The following is a 22,188-nucleotide window of genomic DNA, read 5'->3' on the forward strand; positions in this document are numbered from 1 at the left end:
TTGGGTGAGTGAACACTGAAAGAGAGAGAGAACCATTCTTTTGGATTGAGAGCAATGTGGATGTAGACTTAGGGCTGCCTAGAGCCGGCTTTCCCCTGAGTTTAGGGGAAAAGCTCTCTGCAGCAGGAAGAAGCAGGCCAATAAACAATGAGAAACAGAGGCAGGATGAGTTGAAATGGTGAGAAAGAGCCAAGTGATATTGTCTAAGCCCTCAGAGCAAGCTGTGCCTAAAGCCAACAGTTTGCTTTTGGTTTAAGGTAATTTGAAATCTGTCATTTTCAACTAAAATGTCTGATGAATACAAAGGGGGGTTAACGGTGAGCTTCGTGAGAAGGGGTTATCAACGGGGGATAACTACTGATATATTGTTTTTCTGTTCAAGCAATAATTACATGTATTTGAAAAGAATGTATTTGAAGAAACTAAAAGACAAATAAAAATTATAAAAACAAGCACCTGGCCGGTATGGCTAAGGAGTAGAGTGTCGATCTATGAACCAAGGAGGTCACAGTTGAATTCCCAGTCAGAACGAATGCCAGGTTGCCGGCTAGCTCAACAGGGTGCGGGGGCGGGGGGGGGGGTTCAGAAAAAAGGCAGCTGATCAATGATTGCCTCTCATTGTTGATGTTTATATCTCTCTCTCCTTCTTCCTTCCTCTCTGAAATCAATAAAAATATATTTTAAAAAATTATTAAAAAAAAGCATTTCCATTTAGGACATGAAAAGTGAGGTGCTGTAGACAACAGTTAAAAGGAGTAGGACTCTTACTTTCTTCCTTTGTAAAAACACACTCCATGGTTCATGAAGATGTTGTGTAAGAGATTATTTCTATTGTATTTTCCAATTTGTAAAGGGCAGAAGAGGAATCTATAATAATAAAAGCATAAATATGCTAATTAGACCAGACATCCTTCCAGACGTCCTTCCAGACGAAGCCGGGGTTGCAAGGGAAGCCCGGGTGCTGGATGCCTGCGATCTGCTGGAGGGAAGCCGGTGCCGGCAGCCGGGGGAAGGAAGGCCTACTCTTGCACAAATTTCATGCATCGGAAATAGTTATTAGAGCACCAGTCATGTGCTAGACACTCTTAGGTGTCTAGGATATCAAATGAGCAAAAGAGACAAACAAAAACAAAGTCCCTGCCACTCTGAATCTTATATTTCAGATGTTGGCATCGCGGTTTATGTCAGCCCACAAGGTCATGAGCATCGATGATTGGCGCACTTGTAACATATACCTGTGTGGATAGTTTTTATCTTCGCAGTTTGCTCCAGGAGTGGCTGAGGTCTTCATGAGAGTTTGCTAAGACATTTACAGAAACATTTGTTTATGCTGGCAAAAATGGAATGTCTCTGTATACTTTCTGTTTTGGTCTCGAGGTGAATATATGTATTTTTTTATGTGTGTGTGTGACCACCATGTTGATGTGCTGATGTACGTTTTCAAGATGGTTAAGTAGGGTTAAAGATACAGCTTGTGGCTGTGGAACAGAGCTGAGTTAACGGGCTCTTCGGAGAAATGACCCCAAGACCTTGGCTTCCTTTGCAGCCTGTTCTAGCCAGCTGAGATCCCTGCCAATTAGGAGGGTTCCCTAGAGAGAGGCTGGGAGAGCATCAGCATAAATTTAAATTTTGGACCCCCAAGTATAGTTTCCAAAAGGGCCTTCTTGTCCTTTGCTAATTACAAAGTAAACATTTCTCCAGCAAAAAGACACTTCCTCCTTTCATGCGCCTGTCCTCTTTCCTACCTCCCTAATACAGTCACTCCTTGAAACTGCTGCTGTTGCTGAAACCTCTTTGGCAGAGAAGACAGCCCACATTTGAAGGCACAAAAGAATGATTCTTTCCATAGATCATTATCATGTTCTCCTTTTATCTACTCCAGCAACTTCTTCATAGGAGCGTTACAGACCAACTTTGTAGATTGTTACAGCCTGGCAAAAAGGACTGGATACCTTGTCCTTAGGCCTCCCAAGAGGTGTGACCAAACAAATGCAACCAGGTTATAATTAAATTCTGTGATATCATTGAAGCAAAAACATTCTCAAACTTGTTTACATTAAAATATATTTAGCACCACGAACGGAAATGAACCACTCAAATGGTGTAATCCTTATACATTGCTGTCAAACAGACCCCAAATAGAATGAGGTATATTTTTTACTGATGGACTAATCCAAACAAAATTTCTAGCAGTGTCTGGCACCAATAGGCTATTAACATGGACAGAATGGGTATAAATGGCAAATTCTTCAAAACCTCTTAATCTACCATGTTTCTGTTCTTTTCCATATGTATTTCTCTTTCCATCTAATCTTTAATTCAGACCCTTCTACCGTTTGTTTATTTTCACTCACACACACACACCCCTTGCCTTCTCATTATGGGTTCATTGTTTTATTATTTTATTATTATTTTTTACCTTTTTAATGAATTTATTGGGGTGATATTGGCTAATAAAATTACATAGGTTTCATGCCCTAACCGGTTTGGCTCAGTGGATAGAGCGTCGGCCTGCAGACTCAAGGGTCCCAGGTTCGATTCCAGTCAAGGGCATGTACCTTGGTTGCGGGCACATACCCAGTAGGGAGTGTGCAGGAGGCAGCTCATCAATGTTTCTCTCTCATCGATGTTTCCAACTCTCTATCCCTCTCCCTTCCTCTCTGTAAAAAAACCAATAAAATATATTTAAAAAATAAAAAAATAAAATTACATAGGTTTCAGCTGTACAATTCTACAGTACATCATCTGTACATTGTATTGTGTGTTCACCACCCCAAGTCAAGTCTCCTTGCATTGCATTTATCCCCCCAGACCCTTTTCAAGAGGAACTGTTTTTCCTCTCCCTTTTTAAACCTTGTAGAACCCCTAGCTACTCTGATAATGATAGAAACATAGCCCACTTTCCTTAGTCCTCAGCCAGCCAACCACATGAAGGAGCCCAGAGGGAACTGCACAGGGGACCTCAGCTTCAATTGCTCATTCACATTTATTGTTATTGTTGTTTTGAGCCTCTAGGTTTTGGGATCATTTGTTATACAGCAAAGGCTCACTGAACAACTTCACTTCACGCACAGAATCTAAACAGTGGCAAAACCATTGTTTGCTCAGGGGCTGAAGACTGCTTTGTGTACTACAGCTACTATTGTATTTAATAAACTGACCCACGTGTGTTACGTCGAAAAACCTTAGAAATTTATAAACATCACAAAAAATCTTTTGTCTGGATAATTTATGATAAAGATGGTTTTAGAATAGGGATGCTGAGGTACATATCAACACAACAGAGAGAACTATAAATTATTCTGTCACCATAGCAAGGAACGGACTGCATGGATAATGGTAACACAAGTATTTCCCACCATAAATTTTGACCACCGTGAATGATGTCCACCAAATCTTAGGTAGCCTACAAAAAATGGGGTAATATGAATTCAGTATTAATTATAAAGAGATAACTGATGGTGGAATTTTTTAAAATGGTATAGTACCTAGGGTTGCAAGGCATGAAACAAAAAGTTTCTTATTTTTAGCTGAGTTTTTTCTTTAAGATTGACACACTTAAGAACATACAAGGGAATTGCAAAGTAGCCTTTAGGAGGAGGTACATACATTTATATTAGGGCACATCTCTCTGAGAGCAGAAGGTGTTATTTACTGCAAGGGACTACATTTCTTGGAGGTTTTAACATAGCTGAACATTTTCATGTGACACTGAAATATTTTAAATGAAAAGAACATTAATTTTTTAATAAAATTGATTTATTATTTTTATATTAACTTGGGGACGGGGGCGGGATTTCCCTTCTGTTCTACCATCTTGTCCTTGTTACCAAAGCTTCGAGCATGTGCAGGTTTTCGTTGGTGGCAACAGGCCCTCCCCAGAATCTGAACAAACCCATTGGGGTAGGAACTGACTAGAACCCAAGGAGGGCTATCAAAGACAGATTGTTGAGCTTCTCCTCCTTGCCACCAGCAGCTAATTTTTGTTGTGTAGGGGCTGTTCTGTGCATGTAGGGTATTTAGCAGCATCCCAGTCTTTACCGTTACCTGCTGGTAGCATTCCCTTCCTCCAGGTTGTGATGATCAGAAATGTCCCCTGGGGAGCAAAATCATGCAGGTTGAGAACCACAGTCTCTAAAGCCATTATCATCTCAGCTCTGCACTTTTTCACATGGTCTCTGACGTATGGCAAAGAGCTAGTCCACCGACTGGGTGTAGGGAAGAGTAGACAGGTCCCACCCTCCAGTGCTTAAACAGGATGAGCCGCCGGCCAGCTGGTCTTCCTCCATGGAGCACAGGTGGGGAGAGGACATCATGCACATACTCTAAGCCAGTTGGCATCCTGCGATTTTGAGCTAACCAATCCATTGATTGGGATTTTAAAAACTGTTCAGAAAATATTGGCTAAATATATTGTTTTGAATTTGAAAAAAATATTTAATATAAATACTTCTTATAGAAAACGCAACCATTCACCACTGGAATCATTGTTATAAAGCTTTTAGGAAGTAAACTAACAAACTGAGGAAGGTACCTAGAAACCAAGCAGACTCACTTTTTATTTGCTTGATTTTTTTGAAACTGTTTTTGCTGTAATTTTAAATATAGAGCTCATGACAAACACAATGCATATATAATAGTGGTATCTGAAGTAGTAATAGCGATTTGTAAGTTAACATATAACACATTCCTTTTGTGTAAAACCTATTAGATTTTGCTACCTTACCTTTAATTTGGGAAAGGCACATAAGGCAACCTGCAATATGTTCAAATAATGCAATAATCCCCACACTGTTATTTCCCTGGAAATATCTCTGGATATTTTATTTATTTTTGTTTTAATGGATTCCTGTTCTCTCTCTCTGGTGGGAAGGATGGTGTTTCTTTTTGACACCAAGAAAGTAGAGGCAACTCTATTTCTTCTGTGACTTACTCTTCTCCTCCATTTCTATCATGCATTGCATGCAATGAATTAGTATGTTCTCCATGCAATTAGGCAAGGAACAAAATTTCTTTCATTCTTTTCTAATTGCCTGAAAACCCCATATCTATAGGAAATTTTCTTCAGTCAGTTAAAGGATGTGCAAATTAATAAACATGTTTGGTCTTCCTATGCCCACCCCTACATACACACAAAAATTATCCTTTTGCCTCAAATCCAGGCACACGTATATTGCATTGTCCTGTTTCACTTCCCTTTATCTATCTAAGATGGTTACACCAAGTAAATCAAAGGAGTCAATAAGTATAAGTTGACAACCATTGAAAGTGCATTTTCTCCTTGTTTATTTCTATCTATATATAAAAAAGCCCAGCGACCAGAATGGCAGAACAACCAGAACAACTGGAATGACTGGTGGCTATGGTGCACACTGAGGCAGCCAACCAGCCTGATCCGGGCTCCAAACAGGTGCCCTGTCCCTGGCCAACCCAGCCCCCGATCGGCCCCTAACAACCAAATCGGGAGTGGGGCCAGCTGACCAACCACACATAGGCCCTCTCCCCCGCTGGCCCGGCCCAATGGTTCCCCATTGGAGCAGGCCAACCGGACCCCACCTGTGCAGGAATTCATGCACTGGGTCTCTAGTTTCAATATATTGTTTTAATGCATATATGGTAGTCTATATGTGTTAGACTTTATAATCTCTTAAAATATGTTATATATCTTTGACATTTTAGATATATAATTTAATTGAGATAGCTCAAGCTAGAAACAATTGCAATGGTTATAACTTATTAAAGCTGGTAATTGATGGAAAAGTTAAAGGTAGCATGTCAGGTAAAGGAAAATAATCTTAAAGGGTACAAACAAAAAAGTACATCAGATAAAAATTAAGATTTGGGGCTAGAGATATTACATTTTCCTTCATAGATTCATTTACTATGACCATTCTAAGCACGAGAAAAATATTAGTAAAGAAAAATGTGTATGTGTGTATTATTCGCAAACAATTTTTCAAATATATATGTATATGCATCTCACAACTAGAATAATCCATCCTGTTACTGAAACCTAGTTCCTTCTATTCAGTCTCTTTGTGTGCATTTTGAAAAGTCATTTCTGGATCTTATCATTCTTCCCTGGAGACCTTGCCTTTGGCAATCACGGCCCAACAGAAAAATCCTGAACACATGCTCCACACCTTTTCCAAATATGGCTTATCTACCACTGTCTATTGTTAACCTCTTAGGTGGGGATGATAGATGTAAGTTTAAATACAAGATTTTCAGGCTAAATTTATTTTAAAGAGTCTTATCTTTTAGCTTACTCCCCAGAAATGCTCCAGTCATGAACTGAAAAGATCTTCTTTTATGAATCTATAAGCATTTAAAAGTGGTAGGAGAAATCATGTTTCTATCACTTTATTGTGTTTATTATCTACACTAATAAAAGACAAAGATGCTAATTGACCATACCTTCGCTATGCCCATCAGCCATCAGAAGACTATGCAAATTAACCTAACAAAGATGGCTGTTAAATTTGCATACTGTAGGCGGGGCGGGACAGCGCAATCCGCCCCACCGCCTGCCGCCATCTGGGACTCCCATGTGTGACCCTGGGCGGCGGGGCGGGGCGGCGCCATTGGCCGCCCGCCCCACCGCCATCTGAGCCTGCCATCTGCGACCCAGCACGGGATCCAAGCCTGCCATCTGCCACCCAGGGAGCGGGCCCAAGCCAGCAGGTGGTTATCTCCCGAGGGGTCCCAGACTGTGAGAGGGCACAGGTCGGGCTGAGGGACACTCCCCCCCCCCCCCCCCGCCAGTGCACAAATTTTTGTACACCGAGCCTCTAGTATATATATAATCTCAGAGCCTAAGTGAAAGTACTCTGGGTAATATTATTTTGATGTGGTATAGTGGTCTACCTAGAGTTCATAAATACTTTTCTATTTGGTTTCTCCATGTTCAATAGGATATTTGATAAGTTACCATTAAAACAATATAAGATAAATGTTAGATTAGAGAAGTAATGAATTAAGAAATAACTTGTTTCCTTTCTATCTTAAACTTTTAGGCTACTTGAGAAAAATATTTGACAGACATAAAAAGATGTATGAAGATTAATAAAATTGGAACTGAATCTGGTATTTAATCGCAAATGCTATCCATATTTCATACTTGGTTGTCTGTGTATTATGAAATGTGAAAAGTAATAAACACATACATTTTTATGGTTGTATAAAGTTCCTCTGTAATATGAAATGTTACCATATCCTATCAGAGGGAAGAAAAAAAGACCAGAAAAGAAACTTTTAAGCCAAGCTTATAGCACAGGTTACTATTTTTAAACTTCTTGTGACATTATTTGTCTTATCCATTCTTAGTTTTAAAGACTGACATTTTTAATGTTAATGTTTTAAGTCAAGTGCCAGAAAAATATATTAGAAGACCACATTCTCAAGTAAAGAAATAAAATGCAATTAGTACCATAATTTACTTTTTCTATTAGATAAGATTTTTTTTCACTTATATTTGAAAAGACAAGTATACTGAATACTTATTAGCAGTGTAGAATCTTTGTGGAAAGCCTAGTATGAGTGAAGACCACCTGTAAGTCATTAAATTTCAAGAAAATTTAGTAAACATAAGTAAATGTACGGCTATGGGAGCTTGACAACAAGTAGAGTGATGAAATATTTGATTTCCAAATTCAACTTTTAAAATCTAAGATGTTTTAAATTAATTGGTAACTAATGCCAGAAAGACCTTTTTCACTAGCCAACTTTCATTCCTTAAACCTAATTTTAATCAAAACCTAATTTTAATCTTACAAATTTGCAAAAGCTTGAAGATCCCTTTAAAATAATTCATGTCTTCAATAATTTTATCATATTAACTACTTGATTACTAATGACAACAATAGATTTATACATTCTGATGATTGCTGGTGCATTTGGGATAGTGAAAGACATTGCAAAGTACAGGTGACCCAAGTTCTGCCTTAGATGAGCAATATTCAGGTTTGCTCAGCACCCTCCTCTGTGTTCCCATTGGACTTATTCACACACATATAATCTTCCCTAATATAGGATATTGTGATTATCTGTTTAAACATCTTAACCCTCCATAGGATTCTGAGTGAACCTTCAGGATAGAAAATTTACCCTATTCAGTTGTAAATCTCCAGGGCTTAAAATTGTGTATGGCCATAAAATAAAAATTCAATAAAATGACATTGAATGAATGAATGAATGAATGAGTGAAATAAGCAAAGGAAGTTCAATTACAGAGGCAGCTAAACTATTTTCATTTGACAGTTAATTGAGGGGATGATTTATTGACTTAACAGATAACTACCAATCTATATATATAAAAGCCTAAGCGACCATTAGGACAGAACAACCAAACAACTGGTCTACTGATCACTAGGACGCACACTGATCACCAGGGGGCAGACGCTCAATGCAGGAGCTGCCTCCTGGTGGTCAGTGCGCTCCCACAGTGGGAGTGCTGCTCAGCTGGCAGACCTGTCCCTGCGGCCCACCAGCCCGGCAGCAGCCACTCACTCCCTCAGTAGTCCTGCAGTTCCAATCTCCCGAGAACGGGCCAGGCACCGACAGACTGGCGCCACCGGCAAGATCCGACAGCATCCTTGTCCTCCAACACCATGGCTACTTTCCCTTTCTAGACGCTCCGCAAGGAAGAAAGATATAAAAGCAGTCTGACAACCGGCGCGAATGTCAACGGGAGGGATCTGGATCCCAGGTTGGCAAAGGCATCCCACTGACCGCCTGGAGGGTGGATTGGGTCCTGGCTCCCCTCCACCCCCCTGCAGATGGTGCCAGATGCAGGGCTCATGGCTGGCGAGTGCAAGCCTCTCCCAATCAGGACTGACTGGGCATGAGCCTGTGGCAGGCACAGGGGGGCCAGGATGAGCGGGAGCAGCAGGTAGGAGTGGCAGGTGGCATTGAACTGCCAGTTTCAGCCCAATCCCCCAGGCCACGCTGAGGGACCCCACCCATGCATGAATTTGTACATTGGGCCTCTAGTAGTTATATAAAGCTATGTAACATATTTGTAGACACTGGTGCTGAAGACATTAGTGAGGAAGATGAAAAAAATTAAACTTTAAAGACCAATATGTATTTAATCACCTTAAAACATCATATGAAATGGTATATTTCTCCTTGGTAATCATAAGACTTCAGAACAAGCTCTGACACAGAGTTATTGAACACTGATCATTAAGATTCTGCAATCTGTTATATAAAGTTAGCAGACTATGAATAAAATCTGGAGGATAACATGTCATTAATGTTGGTATTATATTTATAAAATATGGCTTGGTTCTTTACCTCAAATGTAAAATCAATATTAAAACCATATATACATTTAGCCCGGTTGGGGTGGCTCAGGGGTTGAGCGTCAGCCCATGAACCAGGAGGTCAGGGTTCCATTCCCGGTCAAGGCACATGCCCGGGTTTCAGGCTCAATCCCCAACAGGAGACAGCCGATTGATGTTTCTCTCTCATAGATGTTTCTAGCTCTCTATCTCTCTCCCTTCCTCTCTCTAAAATCAATAAAAAAATATTTTTAAAAAACATATATTTAAATATTTTTAAAATCCTAAGTAACCTTTAAAATATGTTAGCTAGAAAAGCTTACATCCTAACTGTACTTCTTTGGTTTGTAGGCAACGAACAAAGGAATATGTTTATTTTCTGGTGTCTCTTCACCGTGATCTTATACCGCATGGTATTATACCTTGTGGTTATGAGGCTCCCCCCAAATTTTCTAGGCAGCAGGCAGGTGGAGTAGAAGAAAGAGAATCCACGCCTCCTCCCAAATAGGCCTAAATTCCCATGATGCAGCCTCCTTCATCAGGAGTCAGTGGGCACACCTCTAGAGCAGTTTAAAGTTCTGCTATCAGCTCCATGTAAAAAAACCACAATTACACATCTATATTCTGTAATTTACAGCCCACACATTATTTGGTTAGTACACATTTCAGGGCTGCAGAGATGTATGGTAATACTAAATGTGTCCTAAGAAATAAAGTGAAATTTCCATCAAATTATGAAGATGCAAACAAGCATATCTTTTAGTACCTCGTTCTCCCTTCTGACACTTCTTTCTTTGCACTGTACACTTTCTCGTCTCACTGGTTGGGGGACACAGGTTACCCTTCGCTGACGGATGCTGTGTGATTTCTCGGACCCGGGTTTCAGTCCCTCTTTTGAAGCCGCATGTTTTCCCCTTCTTCGTGCATGGACTCCAAGCACTCCACTCACTGGCCTCACAGTGCACTGCAACAGAACAGCAGAAACAGCGTCAGCTGGCGCACAATATTCCCACGATTGTTAAATAAACAAAAAGGTTTGCTGCCATCAATACTTGCCCAAAATCTGAGCAGAAATCCAGCAGAACAGAGTTGGGCAAGATGACAAAGATAGAACAAAGAGAAAGGGGGAGGCAGGAATAGACTGTTTTCAGTTTTTTAGTACACGTATTATCAGGTAAATTCATTCTTGCATTAGGTTTTCTGTTCACTTTAGATTTGATTAACCAGCAACTAATACAATTACTCACAATTATTCAGTGTTTTATAAGTTCTGAGCACTGGGCAATTATTGATTGATTGATCCTGATCATAACTTGATAGAATAGTCATTATTATGCATTAGAGGATTCTCAAACTATAGCGAATAACAGAATCCCCAGGAGAGCTAACACACAGAATTCTGGGCCCCACCCCGTGTTTCTGATTCAGCTGTCTGGGATGGGGCCCGAGAATTTGCATTTCTAACAATGCATGCAATACTGATTTGCAAGTACTGAGAACACACTTAGAGAACTTCTGTGCTACATACAGAACGGTAAAGCGAAAAATGAATCTGGGTCCTTAGCCTACAACCCACTACCTGTTCTACTCCATTGCTCTTGAGTATTTAAATATTATTATTTATTAATGGTCTAGAGGCCCAGTGCACAGGTGGGGTCCAGCCGGCCTGGCCCCAATCGGCAGGTCGGGGCCAGGCCTGTTGGGAGGATGAGACAGTGGGAGGTTGGCCGGCCAGGATCCATCCTGATCAGGGCCCGATCAGGGCTAGGCGGGCTGGGGGAAGGGGCTGCGGGAGGTTGGCTGGCCAGCTCCACCCCTGATTGGTGTGTCGGGGGCTGACTTTGAATAGAACTGGGCGGGGAGGGGCTGCGGCTGAACAGGTGGTGGGGCTAGCCAGGGGGAGGGGCCACGGGAGGTTGGCCTCTGGCCCCGCCCCCTGATCTGACTTTTTATATATATAGATATGGTTCAGGCATGGAAACATCTATTCTAAGTGAATTCTGGGTCAATTTCAGCTGATAGACTGCTTCTAAAATTAACTTGACGAGTGATTCCTAAGATCAACTGATGTACTTTCTCTAAAGCTTTTTTTTTTTTATAGAGGTGTTCCTTTTTCTTTATGTATTAATCTCTTCCTTTCAATCATGCCTTTTCAAGGTCAGACTTTTGCATTTCTAATGAAAATAAATATCTGCAAGGTGTTATTCTTATATTTATGTCTATGAAACTTCCTAACTTACAATAACTGTAACAGCTTGCAACAGTAACTCTTTCAGATGATATGACTCCCTTTCCACAAAAACAAGTTTCCAAAAAATTTTCTTACTGCCTTCCGATTTAAAGAATCCTTACTTTAAGACAGAATGCTATATTTCATACATTCTCAAGAAAAAGAACCTAAATGTTTTAGAAATTTAAATCCATTTGCCATACATTTTTCCACATGCTTTTTTGGTCACTTTCAGATATCTGAATGTAACACAGAGTTAAATGGAAATGATTAGATAAGCAAATTTAAGTTTCTATGAACTCAAGTGAACTTTATTGTACCACTTTCAAAATAGTCTTCATGCTCAGTTATACCATTATTAGAGCAACCAAGTCACTTAATGATACCATAACTCTTGCCAGTTAAGGAAATATCTTCTATCCCCATATTAATCACTAAAAAGCAGTGGATCTTGAACACAACAAATAAAAAGACCTCCAAGAAAGCACATGGAAAAATAAAAATCTAAGTCCTCCGTCAGATGATGAATGATTCTAACAATGAAATTCTAGTAATGATATCGCTCTCATTCTTGTTGGCTAACTATGTGGTTCCACAGAGAACATAGCAAGGGTATGTTCTTGCTACTCACTCTTTGGAGCAGAATATCTTCCCTCTTTCACTACTTAAACAACTTTCCGAGATAAGCAATAAGGATGACAGAATGGAATGACAGTTCAGAAAGGAAGCAAATATCTGGAGTCCAAAGTAGAAGAAGTACATTCCCCTATAAAATTGGGGTCAGTGGATATTTGTGCTTAATTGGACCTGCCAACCATGGTAACGGGTATGTTGGTAAGTCTTTTGCCCTAGCTCTATATCAGGGTGGTGTTTTCTGTTTATGACCTTTCCTGTCAATTGAAAGTCTGGGTAAGAAACAAGTCATATAGTGTAGATTTTAGCAAAGAGAGAAAACATTCTTTAACCTGTTGGGTGAACACTAGGGAGCTAGAGTCAAGGTCATCGTTACAGCACCAACAATAACTCACTTGTGTCCTTGGGATCATCATTTCAGCTCTCCGAGTCCTAGTTTTCCTATTTGTTAAAGGAATAGGCTTTAATGGCCCTTTGTGATAATCAAGCAGGTCATCATTTTTCATGAAATTCTCGGGAAGCCCATGGGCCTGGCCTGGTAGGCTAGACACCACGTGATGGGAGACATCCAATAGGGAGCAAGCAACAAGAGCCAGCCCTGAACCAAAGCTGCTGATTTGTGCTGCTAGTGTGTCTCAAGTCGTGTATACCTGTTCAGCGAGCCAGATTCACAAAGTGCGTTTTAGACTGCGGACCCATATTCTAAATGATGTAATTTCTTTAATTTTATTGCATTAAAAATAGTCTTGTCTTAATGGTAGTATAAATTGCCAGTCAGCTTTAAAGGCTAATCCAATAGCTCCAGGTGTTAAATGCTCTCTCTGATAAGAAAGCATCGATCTATTTAAAATAAATAGCCTTTTAAGGACTGAATGCTATACTTTCAGCAACTAAGAAAATCCAAGCCCCTTTCCCTGGTTGGAGAAATACCACAGACTCTTTGCAGCTCATCCTGTTTGAATATTCTACAGAGTTGTTTCCTATCTTTTTTCACAGTTTGGAATTTATTACCTCTAATCATCAACCCTTGGTACCTACAAATAGATAAAACACCTTATTTCTAAGGTGGTGTGTGTGTGTGTGTGTGTGTGTGTGTGTGTGTTTTATGGACTAGAGGGGGAAAAAAGGCAAACCAAAATGAGCCATGAACTGTTTCAGGACTGTTGTTTTCCAGATGCTTCTGAAGTTATCTTAAAAATATCATCCATCTATTTCACTCTGCCAAAAATTGTGCTTAGAAAGAAGTGTTCCGAGTGGACCTGGAATGGTTAAACCCCACGTTAGGGTTGTTACCCCAGCGCTTTAGATTCTAATGGATCGGACTGTGGGGACCCGGGGGGAGTCCTGGAGACGACTATCTTGTACTGAATCAGGAGGACATTTGTGTGCATGTGCCAACATCAGCGCAGCCAGCGCAGCATCAAAGGTTCCTGCAGCTCTTGCCCAGGGGACTTGGAGATTTAGTACGCTGTTTTCCCATTTGGTGTAGCATCTGCTCCCCAAGTGTTCATCAAACTTGTAGCTGTAGTAGCGGCACAGCATTTAAAAGAAGGAAAATATAGCCTGACAGTGATCTGTTATTTAGACAAACAACTTGTCTGAGGGCCCTCCCCCCCAGGAAACTCGGCCTGCAATTAATCAGACCCCGGGACTGTCTCCTCTGTCAGTTTGAGTAAGTCCAAAAATCTCTCCTCGTTTCTAAATACCCGCGTAGCAGGACATTTCAGCAAAGCAGTGTGAAAGGAAAGGGTAAGAATTTTAACCGTATCAGCTCCAGTTCTCTAGGTGTTTGATCTACCCACTGAGCATGTTTTTCTCCCCTTGGAGAGTAACTTAGGTCACTGACTGAGATTAGACCTAGGTGTTTTGCCATGTTTTTGCCCTAAGGTGGGAATTTAGTTCAAGACCAATATATACACTGAGTGGCCAGATTATTATGACCACCCCATCAGTACTTCATTGACACGTCCAAAAATACTGAATATTGAAAACGTCCTAAGCAAATACTCTCAAGGTTTTATATTATTATTATTTGCATAACTAATTCACTTCATTGTACTGATGGGGTGGTCATAATAATCTGGCCGGTCATAATAATCTGGCCCCTCTCTCTCTCTCTCTCTCTCTCTCTCTCTCTCTCTCTATATATATATATATATATATATATATATATATCACTAAAAGTAAAACTTCATTAAAGAATGATACAAAGTAATGATAAGAATAGTTGAAACAGTTATTAACAGTCCCTAAGATATAATGGAACTCCCACAGGATGTTAAACTGTACTATAATACAGCTGGGAAAAGCTATGGAAACACCATTAAGATGGAAAGATGGAGAGAGCCTTATAGAGACAGTCCCTCAGGTTCTTGTGAAATAGGATGACGAGAAGCATGTCCATGGAGACTGAATTATCATCTAAGATGTTTCTCATCTTTCGAAATCACAGAGTTCTTCCTCACCAATACTGACGCACTCCATGGTGTGGTTGTTGGCTTCCAACCCTTCTGGGCAATTGCCAAGGCACTTCCCAAGGTGTAAGTAAAACCCACTTTTACACTTTGTGCAGAAATTTTTGTTGAAACAAGTATCACAGTCAGCTTTGCACTCTGAAAGAGAAAGAAAAAGAGGAATAATTTTTTTATTATCTTGACTTAACTATTGTTGGTCCAGTTCTGTATGCTTACAACATAGGCACATGTGACTTTTATGACATACAAACATTGAGGGCTCAAAATTATTTTGCCAAACTAAATTAAGGACTCCCCCACAGTCATTTCGTTGATGTACGTCAGTCACTGGTTTTAGAATCATTGTACTGATTGCCTTAGAAAAAAGTTTTTGGCCATAAGTCCACTGCCAAGAATGTTTATTAGAGCAAATATCTATTTATAATAAATAATAGTGAAATGTTTCATCAGAACTAATAAAACATACTAGGATATTGCCTTTGTGCTGTTCTTGAAGTCCATTCATTCAAACAAGTACTTGATTGCCCAATATGTGCCAATCACTTCTAGGTATTTATTGACAGCAGTGCACAAAAATGAGACAAGGCCCAGACTTCACAAAGTTACATTCAAGGAGAAGAGACACAATAAAAAAATAACAATAGTTGCCTCTTCTATGTTGATACTATAAGTCAGACACTGCTACCAGAATTTTGCAATATTAAGTTATTTAAACCTCCTTATAATACCTAATGGGGTGGCCCCTATTATGATTCCCATTTTACAGATAAGAAAACTGAGACACAGAAGGTTGTGTAACTAGCCTAGGACCACAGAGCAGATTTGTTTGTAAAACCAGGCAGTCTGGTTCCAGAGTAATAAATGCTCTGGAAAAAATTAACAACAAAGGTAGGAAAAAGATATGAAAAATTACTGATAAAAGGAAGAGGTTATTTTGATATGATGGTCATGAAATGCCACTCTGAGAAGGTGACACCTGACTAGAATCTTGGGTATAAAGCGAGAACCAGCCAAACAAGGTGTGGGCAAAAGAGCTTTGCAAACTGCCAGCACAGTGAGGTTAGAACAGTAATTGCAAAAGCTTTGAGGTGGGAAGATCCTGTAAGAAGGCCAGTGAGGTTAGTGAAAGTGTTTGAGAGGTAGTCGTAGATGAGGTTGGAGAGGTAGGCAGGGCTATATGTGGTGTAGGATAGAGGAGTGATATTCCATAATTTACATTTTAAACCATTACTTGGTCTACAGTGTGGAGAGTAGGTTTTTCAGGTGCAGATGAGAGGTGATGTGATATTTCCAACACTTATTGCCAACTGATAAATGTTTCAGTATCTATACTGGAATCCTTCCTGAAGTGAATTGATTCTTTAAGTCATTAAATATTTAGATTTTGTAAATATAATGGGAACTCAAATGGCATTGATGCTTGCACTATTTTTCCATAGGTTCAATGATTTATACCTTAGGAATGAAACAATGAAAAAGAGAAAAAAACAACAACACAAAACTTGAGTGTTTTTTATAAGTGGTGAAAATTGTCCTGCCCTGAGGGTGAAGTCCAAGTAGGATTTAGCCTAATTAATCAGGTAAAATATTATCATTTACTTAACACTGAATATCACAAATATTCTAGAGGCCATTTCATATCTGGAAAGTCCCCATGGATGAGATAAAAACATAATTTTGTGTAGGCACTTACTTGTACACTTATTTATATCTGGATATCGAGTTCCATAATATCCACTTGGACATGAAGAGAGACACACTCCAATCTGCTTCATGCCAATTCTTTCCAGAACAAAAAATAGTCTGGGCTTACATGACAAACATCCATTGTAATCTGAACACGTCGCACAGCCTCCTTGGCAGCCTTGACTGACGTTAGGATGCACTGGAGGACAAATGTAGAAAGACAAAAACAAAGGTTAAATTGTAAATATAGAAGCTCAATGACATTCTCTGGGTACATTTTCTTTCATTAGCTTTCAATTTGGTGGTAAGGGGTGAATGAGTCGGGATTTTTTTCCCCTCTCTTTTTTTCTGCTCTACTATTTCCTTTTAATACATACATTGTTCCTGATTTAAAACTTCTTAAAATTTGAGCATTTGAAATAGAAGACTATATTGCCTCATAGATATATATGAAAATATCCAATTGAACCACCACCCTGGCCAATTGGAGATGGTAATTTTGTGCACATTCATTGAAATCAATACACATTAGTTTTGCTTTTCATTTCTGTGGTGGATGATAAGCACGTCTCTAATTTCTTCAAGCAAGGATGACAACATAGACTGGGGCTTAACTTGAGCAAGGACACTGTGTTCTAGGGTATCTTTTTTCAACTATGGTTTGTCCGGGTACACAATTTTACTCTTTGATCCAATGCCAATTGATTCTAAAACTATGTAGCTATTTGGGCGCCCCACCTCCCAATGCTTTCCCAAAATATTTCCTCTCACATGAATTTAATGTTTATCAGTTCACATTGATAGAAAGGTGAAATTATGATGTTTAGCTTACCAGTATTTCCACGTGAATCATATGTGAGTACTTGTCATAATTTATGTTCAACATTTTATCCATTGGAAGGGAAGTCTTATAGTTTTTGCACCCTCATCTTTCATTTACTCAAAGGAATTATTTACTTGGCGAGGACATAACCAGTCCATACCAAGGACTACTTCTACACATATCCCTGAGAATTCCAAGGTTTCCAAGAGTCACTTATTTGTGTTGTAAGACTATTCATTAGCCAATCTGAACAAATATAAACCAACGTTTGGAAGAGTCATGTTTACTTGAAATCCTCACAACTTTAAACCTTACCACTAATAGTCATCAACGCCTATGTGCAAGCTGATGGAAAATTGCTAACTAAGGTGAATCTCTCATCTAGCAGGTGTTTGGGATGACTTCTTCTCCTAACGCATTCTCTATTTAAATGTACTATTAATAGCCTTATTGTCCTTTCAGGAGTCCAGAAGGGAAAAATCCTGACCATTATGAGAAGCAAAGGTTGGTACATAAGTCTGTAAAGCAAGCATGTCAAACTCGCAGCCTGTGGGCCGCATTGGCCCGCAAGGAATATTTTTGCAGCCCAACCAATATAAATAAGATGTTTTAATAAAAATTTTGTAACTTAATTTTTACAATATCCTGTTATACATAATCCTATATATTAAAGAGCTAATATGCTAATTAGACCAGATGGTGGAACGACCTTCCAGAACGACCAGTGGGCGGGGCCACGGGGCTTCAGGGTCGTGAGGCAGCCGGGGTTGGGAGGGCGCAGGCGCACCATTTCTCTCCACTAATACTAGCAGTGAATATTTTAGCAGCCGATGGCCACGTCATTTGTCTTGGACTGACTTGTTTGGTGTGCGCAACAGGAAATATTTCGCTTTCGGAGAACAAGAAAAATAGGCTTATCTGCATTATGCTTCTTAATTTGTGCAGTTATTCAGTGTCTGGTAAGTTAATGTTCAAGAAAAAATATTAATTTTTATTAAAATGTTCTATTATTTTATGTTAATGATTACTCATTTATTTCAGCCCTTTGTATTCAGCATGTCTCTATTGAAATAAACCCATGTTTCTATGAAAATTGAAGTTTTTGTTTTTTTGTGGCCCACATAAACTTAAACCTTGTTTATTTGGCCCTTGTTAGCCTTTGAGTTTGACACGCTTGGTGTAAAGGCATCCCCATGTATTTCTGACTATTCTGTTGGTGGTGGGAGGGAGAGGCTCTGATGGACCATGCCTTTCTTGAGTCTGTTTCACAGTGATGTTTGATTATTGCTAAGTTCTTTACCACAAAAGCAAATCCCAACAGGCTGACTGAGAAGGGGCACCCATGAGCCCGCTCAGCCTTCCCACAGGGTGCACGGGTTAGCTACAGGGAGGTCACTCAGTTGACCAGCATCCTCTGCCTGGAGGGAACCATCCCTGAATCAGCCACAGGAACCACAAGCAGCTCATTCTCATTCCAAGATGTTTTGTAAATAAACTGAGGAAATGTGTGGGGGAAGGGAAGTCTGCTTTTCCTGTACTTGCTCCTCTGTGGGGTGGGGTGGACATAGAAAGTGGCACAGGAGGTTTAGACATTATAGGACCTGGGGGACTTGTAAGTGAAGACTGCTTTCCAAGTAACAGGGTAATTTTTCATGCCAGTAACTCGGCATTGGAGACTTACAGAAAATGTGTACACATTTTATGGGGGAAAAGACCCTAAAGTGAAGACAGCTTCGTGTGTTCTGAGTCTACTGACTCAGTTTAAGAAATAAGAGATGTAGATAAAAAACAAAACCTGTGAAACCGTTTCCTAAAAACTCTATGGAAAAATGGACCTCAGGAACTCAGTTGGAAAGAAAATCATTCCAACCCAGGGCACTGTGACTCTGAGCTTACATGGAGATGGTTTGGATTGGTCCTCACCGATCTGTCCCTATCTCTCAAATGCAGCTGCTCAAAGGAGGCACAATAGACTTTTGAGCACCTTGAAATGTTGATCTATTATAATGTAACTTTAAAGGAATCAACTATGAAAATAAACACAACTCACATGTTCAGAGCCTAAAAAAAAAGTTAAAATAAATTTCATTTAAAACATTGAGTTTTGGATGTTTGGAAACTTCTCCAGGAGAGAGCTGTGTGGGTCCCACAATTGGTAACAGTTTGCACCCAAATTATGAGGGTGCACAATTCCCTCATTAAAACGTTTACTGATCAATACAGCATAGTCGACTCACACATTGTGCTACTATTACTCTCTTTGTTTTTTAAACACATATTTCGTTTGTAGCCAAAAATTTTTAACAAAATACTTTTTTGAAAAAGTAAAGACACGACTGTCTTAACTGGCAAAGGAAATTCTTGTTTGTTCATAATCAGGGCATTTTGAATATGGGCAGGTACAAATTTGAAAGCAAACTTTATTGCTTCAGGAAGGTTTAAGTATTATGTTGTGGGAAGTGAGAAGAATTGAGAGTATGAAGTTCATATTCTAAGATTCTAGATTTTTTTTTTTACAGTTGAGTAGCATAGTGATTGCTTTCTTGAAAGCTGGATAAAGATCACTCAAATTATACAGTCAGTCTTACACAACAGGACACAAATTTCTCAAACTTCATCTTAAGGCAAGAGTTTTTACTTTTTATATGGAAACCACAGAAAACTTTGGTCTGGATTGACTGTAACAACCCTTTCAGCCTTAAAATCTTATGATCCTAAGACAGAAAATAGAATTCCGCTTTGTCATGCTTCTTCTTTGTTCTATTCTAATAATAACGCCATTTTGCATTTCCAAATCACTTTTACAAACAATGTTTTTGTACTATTACTTTATATAACAATGGAGGTCTTGTTGGTGGGTAGGCTTCATAGACTATCTAATGTTCGTACTTAATGTTAGAAAAGGAGCTGAAGGTATCAATATGGAAGTGGCCATGGTAGGACTGGAGGAGGGAACACCACAATGACCACATCAAGGAGGAGACTGGCATGAGTTCAGTGCAACTGATGCTTAAGCAGTGGTGAATGGAAGCATGAGGAATATCAAGGAGATTGGAAGCACAGGGTAGATCTAGATTATGAAACCCTTTGTGGGCCAAGGTACTTATTCTGTGGATAAGGAGAATTTCAATCTGGTGAATGATACAATCACATTTATATGAGAAAAGTGATTTTCCCTGAAAGCATGGCAGGCATGGACACTAGGAGTCTAAATGTAGTGATCAAGGTAAAAGACTGATGATAGCTTAAAATCTAGCAGGGGCAATGGACTGTGGTGAGGGAGAGATGCATATTTCCAAGGACATTTTGGAGGTAAAGTCAATTAAATATGGTGACCAACAGAATGTGGACTGAATAAGAAAGAGGATTTGAGAAGGTGTGTTTTGAGTTCCAGCCAGTGACTAGAAAGGAGAGGATGGCCGGAGGAGTAAAAAGCCTTCAGTTGGAGGTTTGGAGCAAGGTACATAGAACAAAAAGGTCTACAAATATAAACATGGCTTGGGATCATTGATTTTGCAGGTTTTATAAGATATACAGAAAGCAATGTTCAATAGGTTTAGTTTTATTGGGTGGTAGTTGCTTGAGTTGTACCTGTGAGTCTCTGGTGGTAGCTTCTTAATTAGAGAAGACATCTTGAAAGGGCAGGTGCTGAAGGATGGCAAAGGAAGCAAACACAGCCCCAGATAAGGGATATTTTGTAAAAGAAAAGGGATCTATCAGCTAATTTAAATAATACTTTGTATGTCCGTACCAGTTTTGCTTCCAAAGAAAGCCTAAATAACTGTGGTAACTGCTGTTTGTAATGGTAGGAGCTATAACAATTATTTGTTTTGGAAACCCCAAACTAGAATTCAAAGAAATGTTGTAAGCTACGAAATAAATAGTGAGTTTAGATCAAAAGTTAGAACCTAGATCTTTGATATCTCATACCAATCTCTGTCTATATAAGTAAACTTTAGATGTGAGTAATTATAAGTGGAAAAAATGGGCAGAATTCACAGGAACTTTAAAATGGGACTTTCTGACTACAGATGTGTCAAATACCTGGTAAAATGAGTGTCTGTCCCCAAAACTGGGAAAGAGGAAAGTATTTTCCTTAACTTGTATATGAAGGTTAAGTATGAAAAGAGTATATATTAATGCATAACAAACACATTTTCAGTGTCTGAACTTTCGATACTCTGAGTAACTTCAGTTTTTTTTTCATCTGATAAGATCCCCTACAATTTTCTCTATTTAATAATCTTGTGATGCATGACTAATGCCACACTTCCTAAAGGCTATTGGCACGTGTGGTAATTCACTTTTTTTTGATAAAATATCCATAACACAGAGTTTTAAACTGTATTAGAGCATTTGGTAAATACACAATGTTTAGGTAATTTCAATGTTTATGATATACCAGACTAATCGCAGCATTGGAATCAATGTTCTGTTTCTGTAACAGTTGAAGTGCAAGCCTCAAGGATTTGCTTTATTTTAATCCCCTTCTAAAGCCCAACTGCAAATGTACTAACATCTATTGCAAATTGCTTTGTGGAAGAGATCCATTATTGCATGCTGCCAATGACCTCTGATGGTCATTTATTTGTGGCTAGAACATTTCCAGAAGTACGAAATTTAATAAACTTTAGGCTTATAAAAGCAGGTTTGACTAAGTTTAAAAGAAAAGCTAAAAACATGAAATTAACTTGTTGATTTTATAATTCAGATAATGAAAAATTAGTAAATTAGATAAAACTTACTTTTAAGGAAGAAGGAGGAGGAGAAGAAGGAGGAAGAGAAGGAGAAGGAGGAGGAGGAGGAGGAGGCAGAGGAGAAGTAGGAGGAGGAGGAGAAGGAGAAGAAGAAGAAGAAGAAGGAGAAGGAGGAGGAGGAGGAGGAGGAGGAGGAGAGGAGGAGGAGGAGGAGGAGGAGAGAAAGAAAGAAAGAAAGAAAGAAAGAAAGAAAGAAAGAAAGAAAGAAAGAAAGAAAGAAAGAAAGAAAGAAAGAAAGAAAGAAAGAAAGAAAGGAAGAAAAAGAAAAGAAAGAAAGGGAAGGGAAGGGAAGGGAAGGGAA

The 22,188-nt window shown here is 39.3% G+C and overlaps 1 protein-coding gene across 1 annotated transcript in view; it reads right to left on the reverse strand.

Moving 5' to 3' along the window:
* Positions 1-7,103: 7,103 nt before the first annotated feature.
* Positions 7,104-22,188, reverse strand: part of RSPO3 (R-spondin 3) — a 43,845-nt gene continuing 28,760 nt past the window's right edge. Inside the window, exons 2-5 of the mRNA XM_023759130.1 lie at positions 16,315-16,506; positions 14,613-14,759; positions 10,051-10,248; positions 7,104-7,216 (exon numbers count right to left, since the gene is read on the reverse strand). Coding sequence (XP_023614898.1) covers positions 7,104-7,216; positions 10,051-10,248; positions 14,613-14,759; positions 16,315-16,506 — 650 coding nt within the window. The remainder of the gene's footprint in view (positions 7,217-10,050; positions 10,249-14,612; positions 14,760-16,314; positions 16,507-22,188) is intronic.

This window comes from Myotis lucifugus, unplaced genomic scaffold (genome assembly GCF_000147115.1).
Source record: "Myotis lucifugus unplaced genomic scaffold, Myoluc2.0 scaffold_150, whole genome shotgun sequence".
Taxonomy (NCBI): domain Eukaryota; kingdom Metazoa; phylum Chordata; class Mammalia; order Chiroptera; family Vespertilionidae; genus Myotis; species Myotis lucifugus.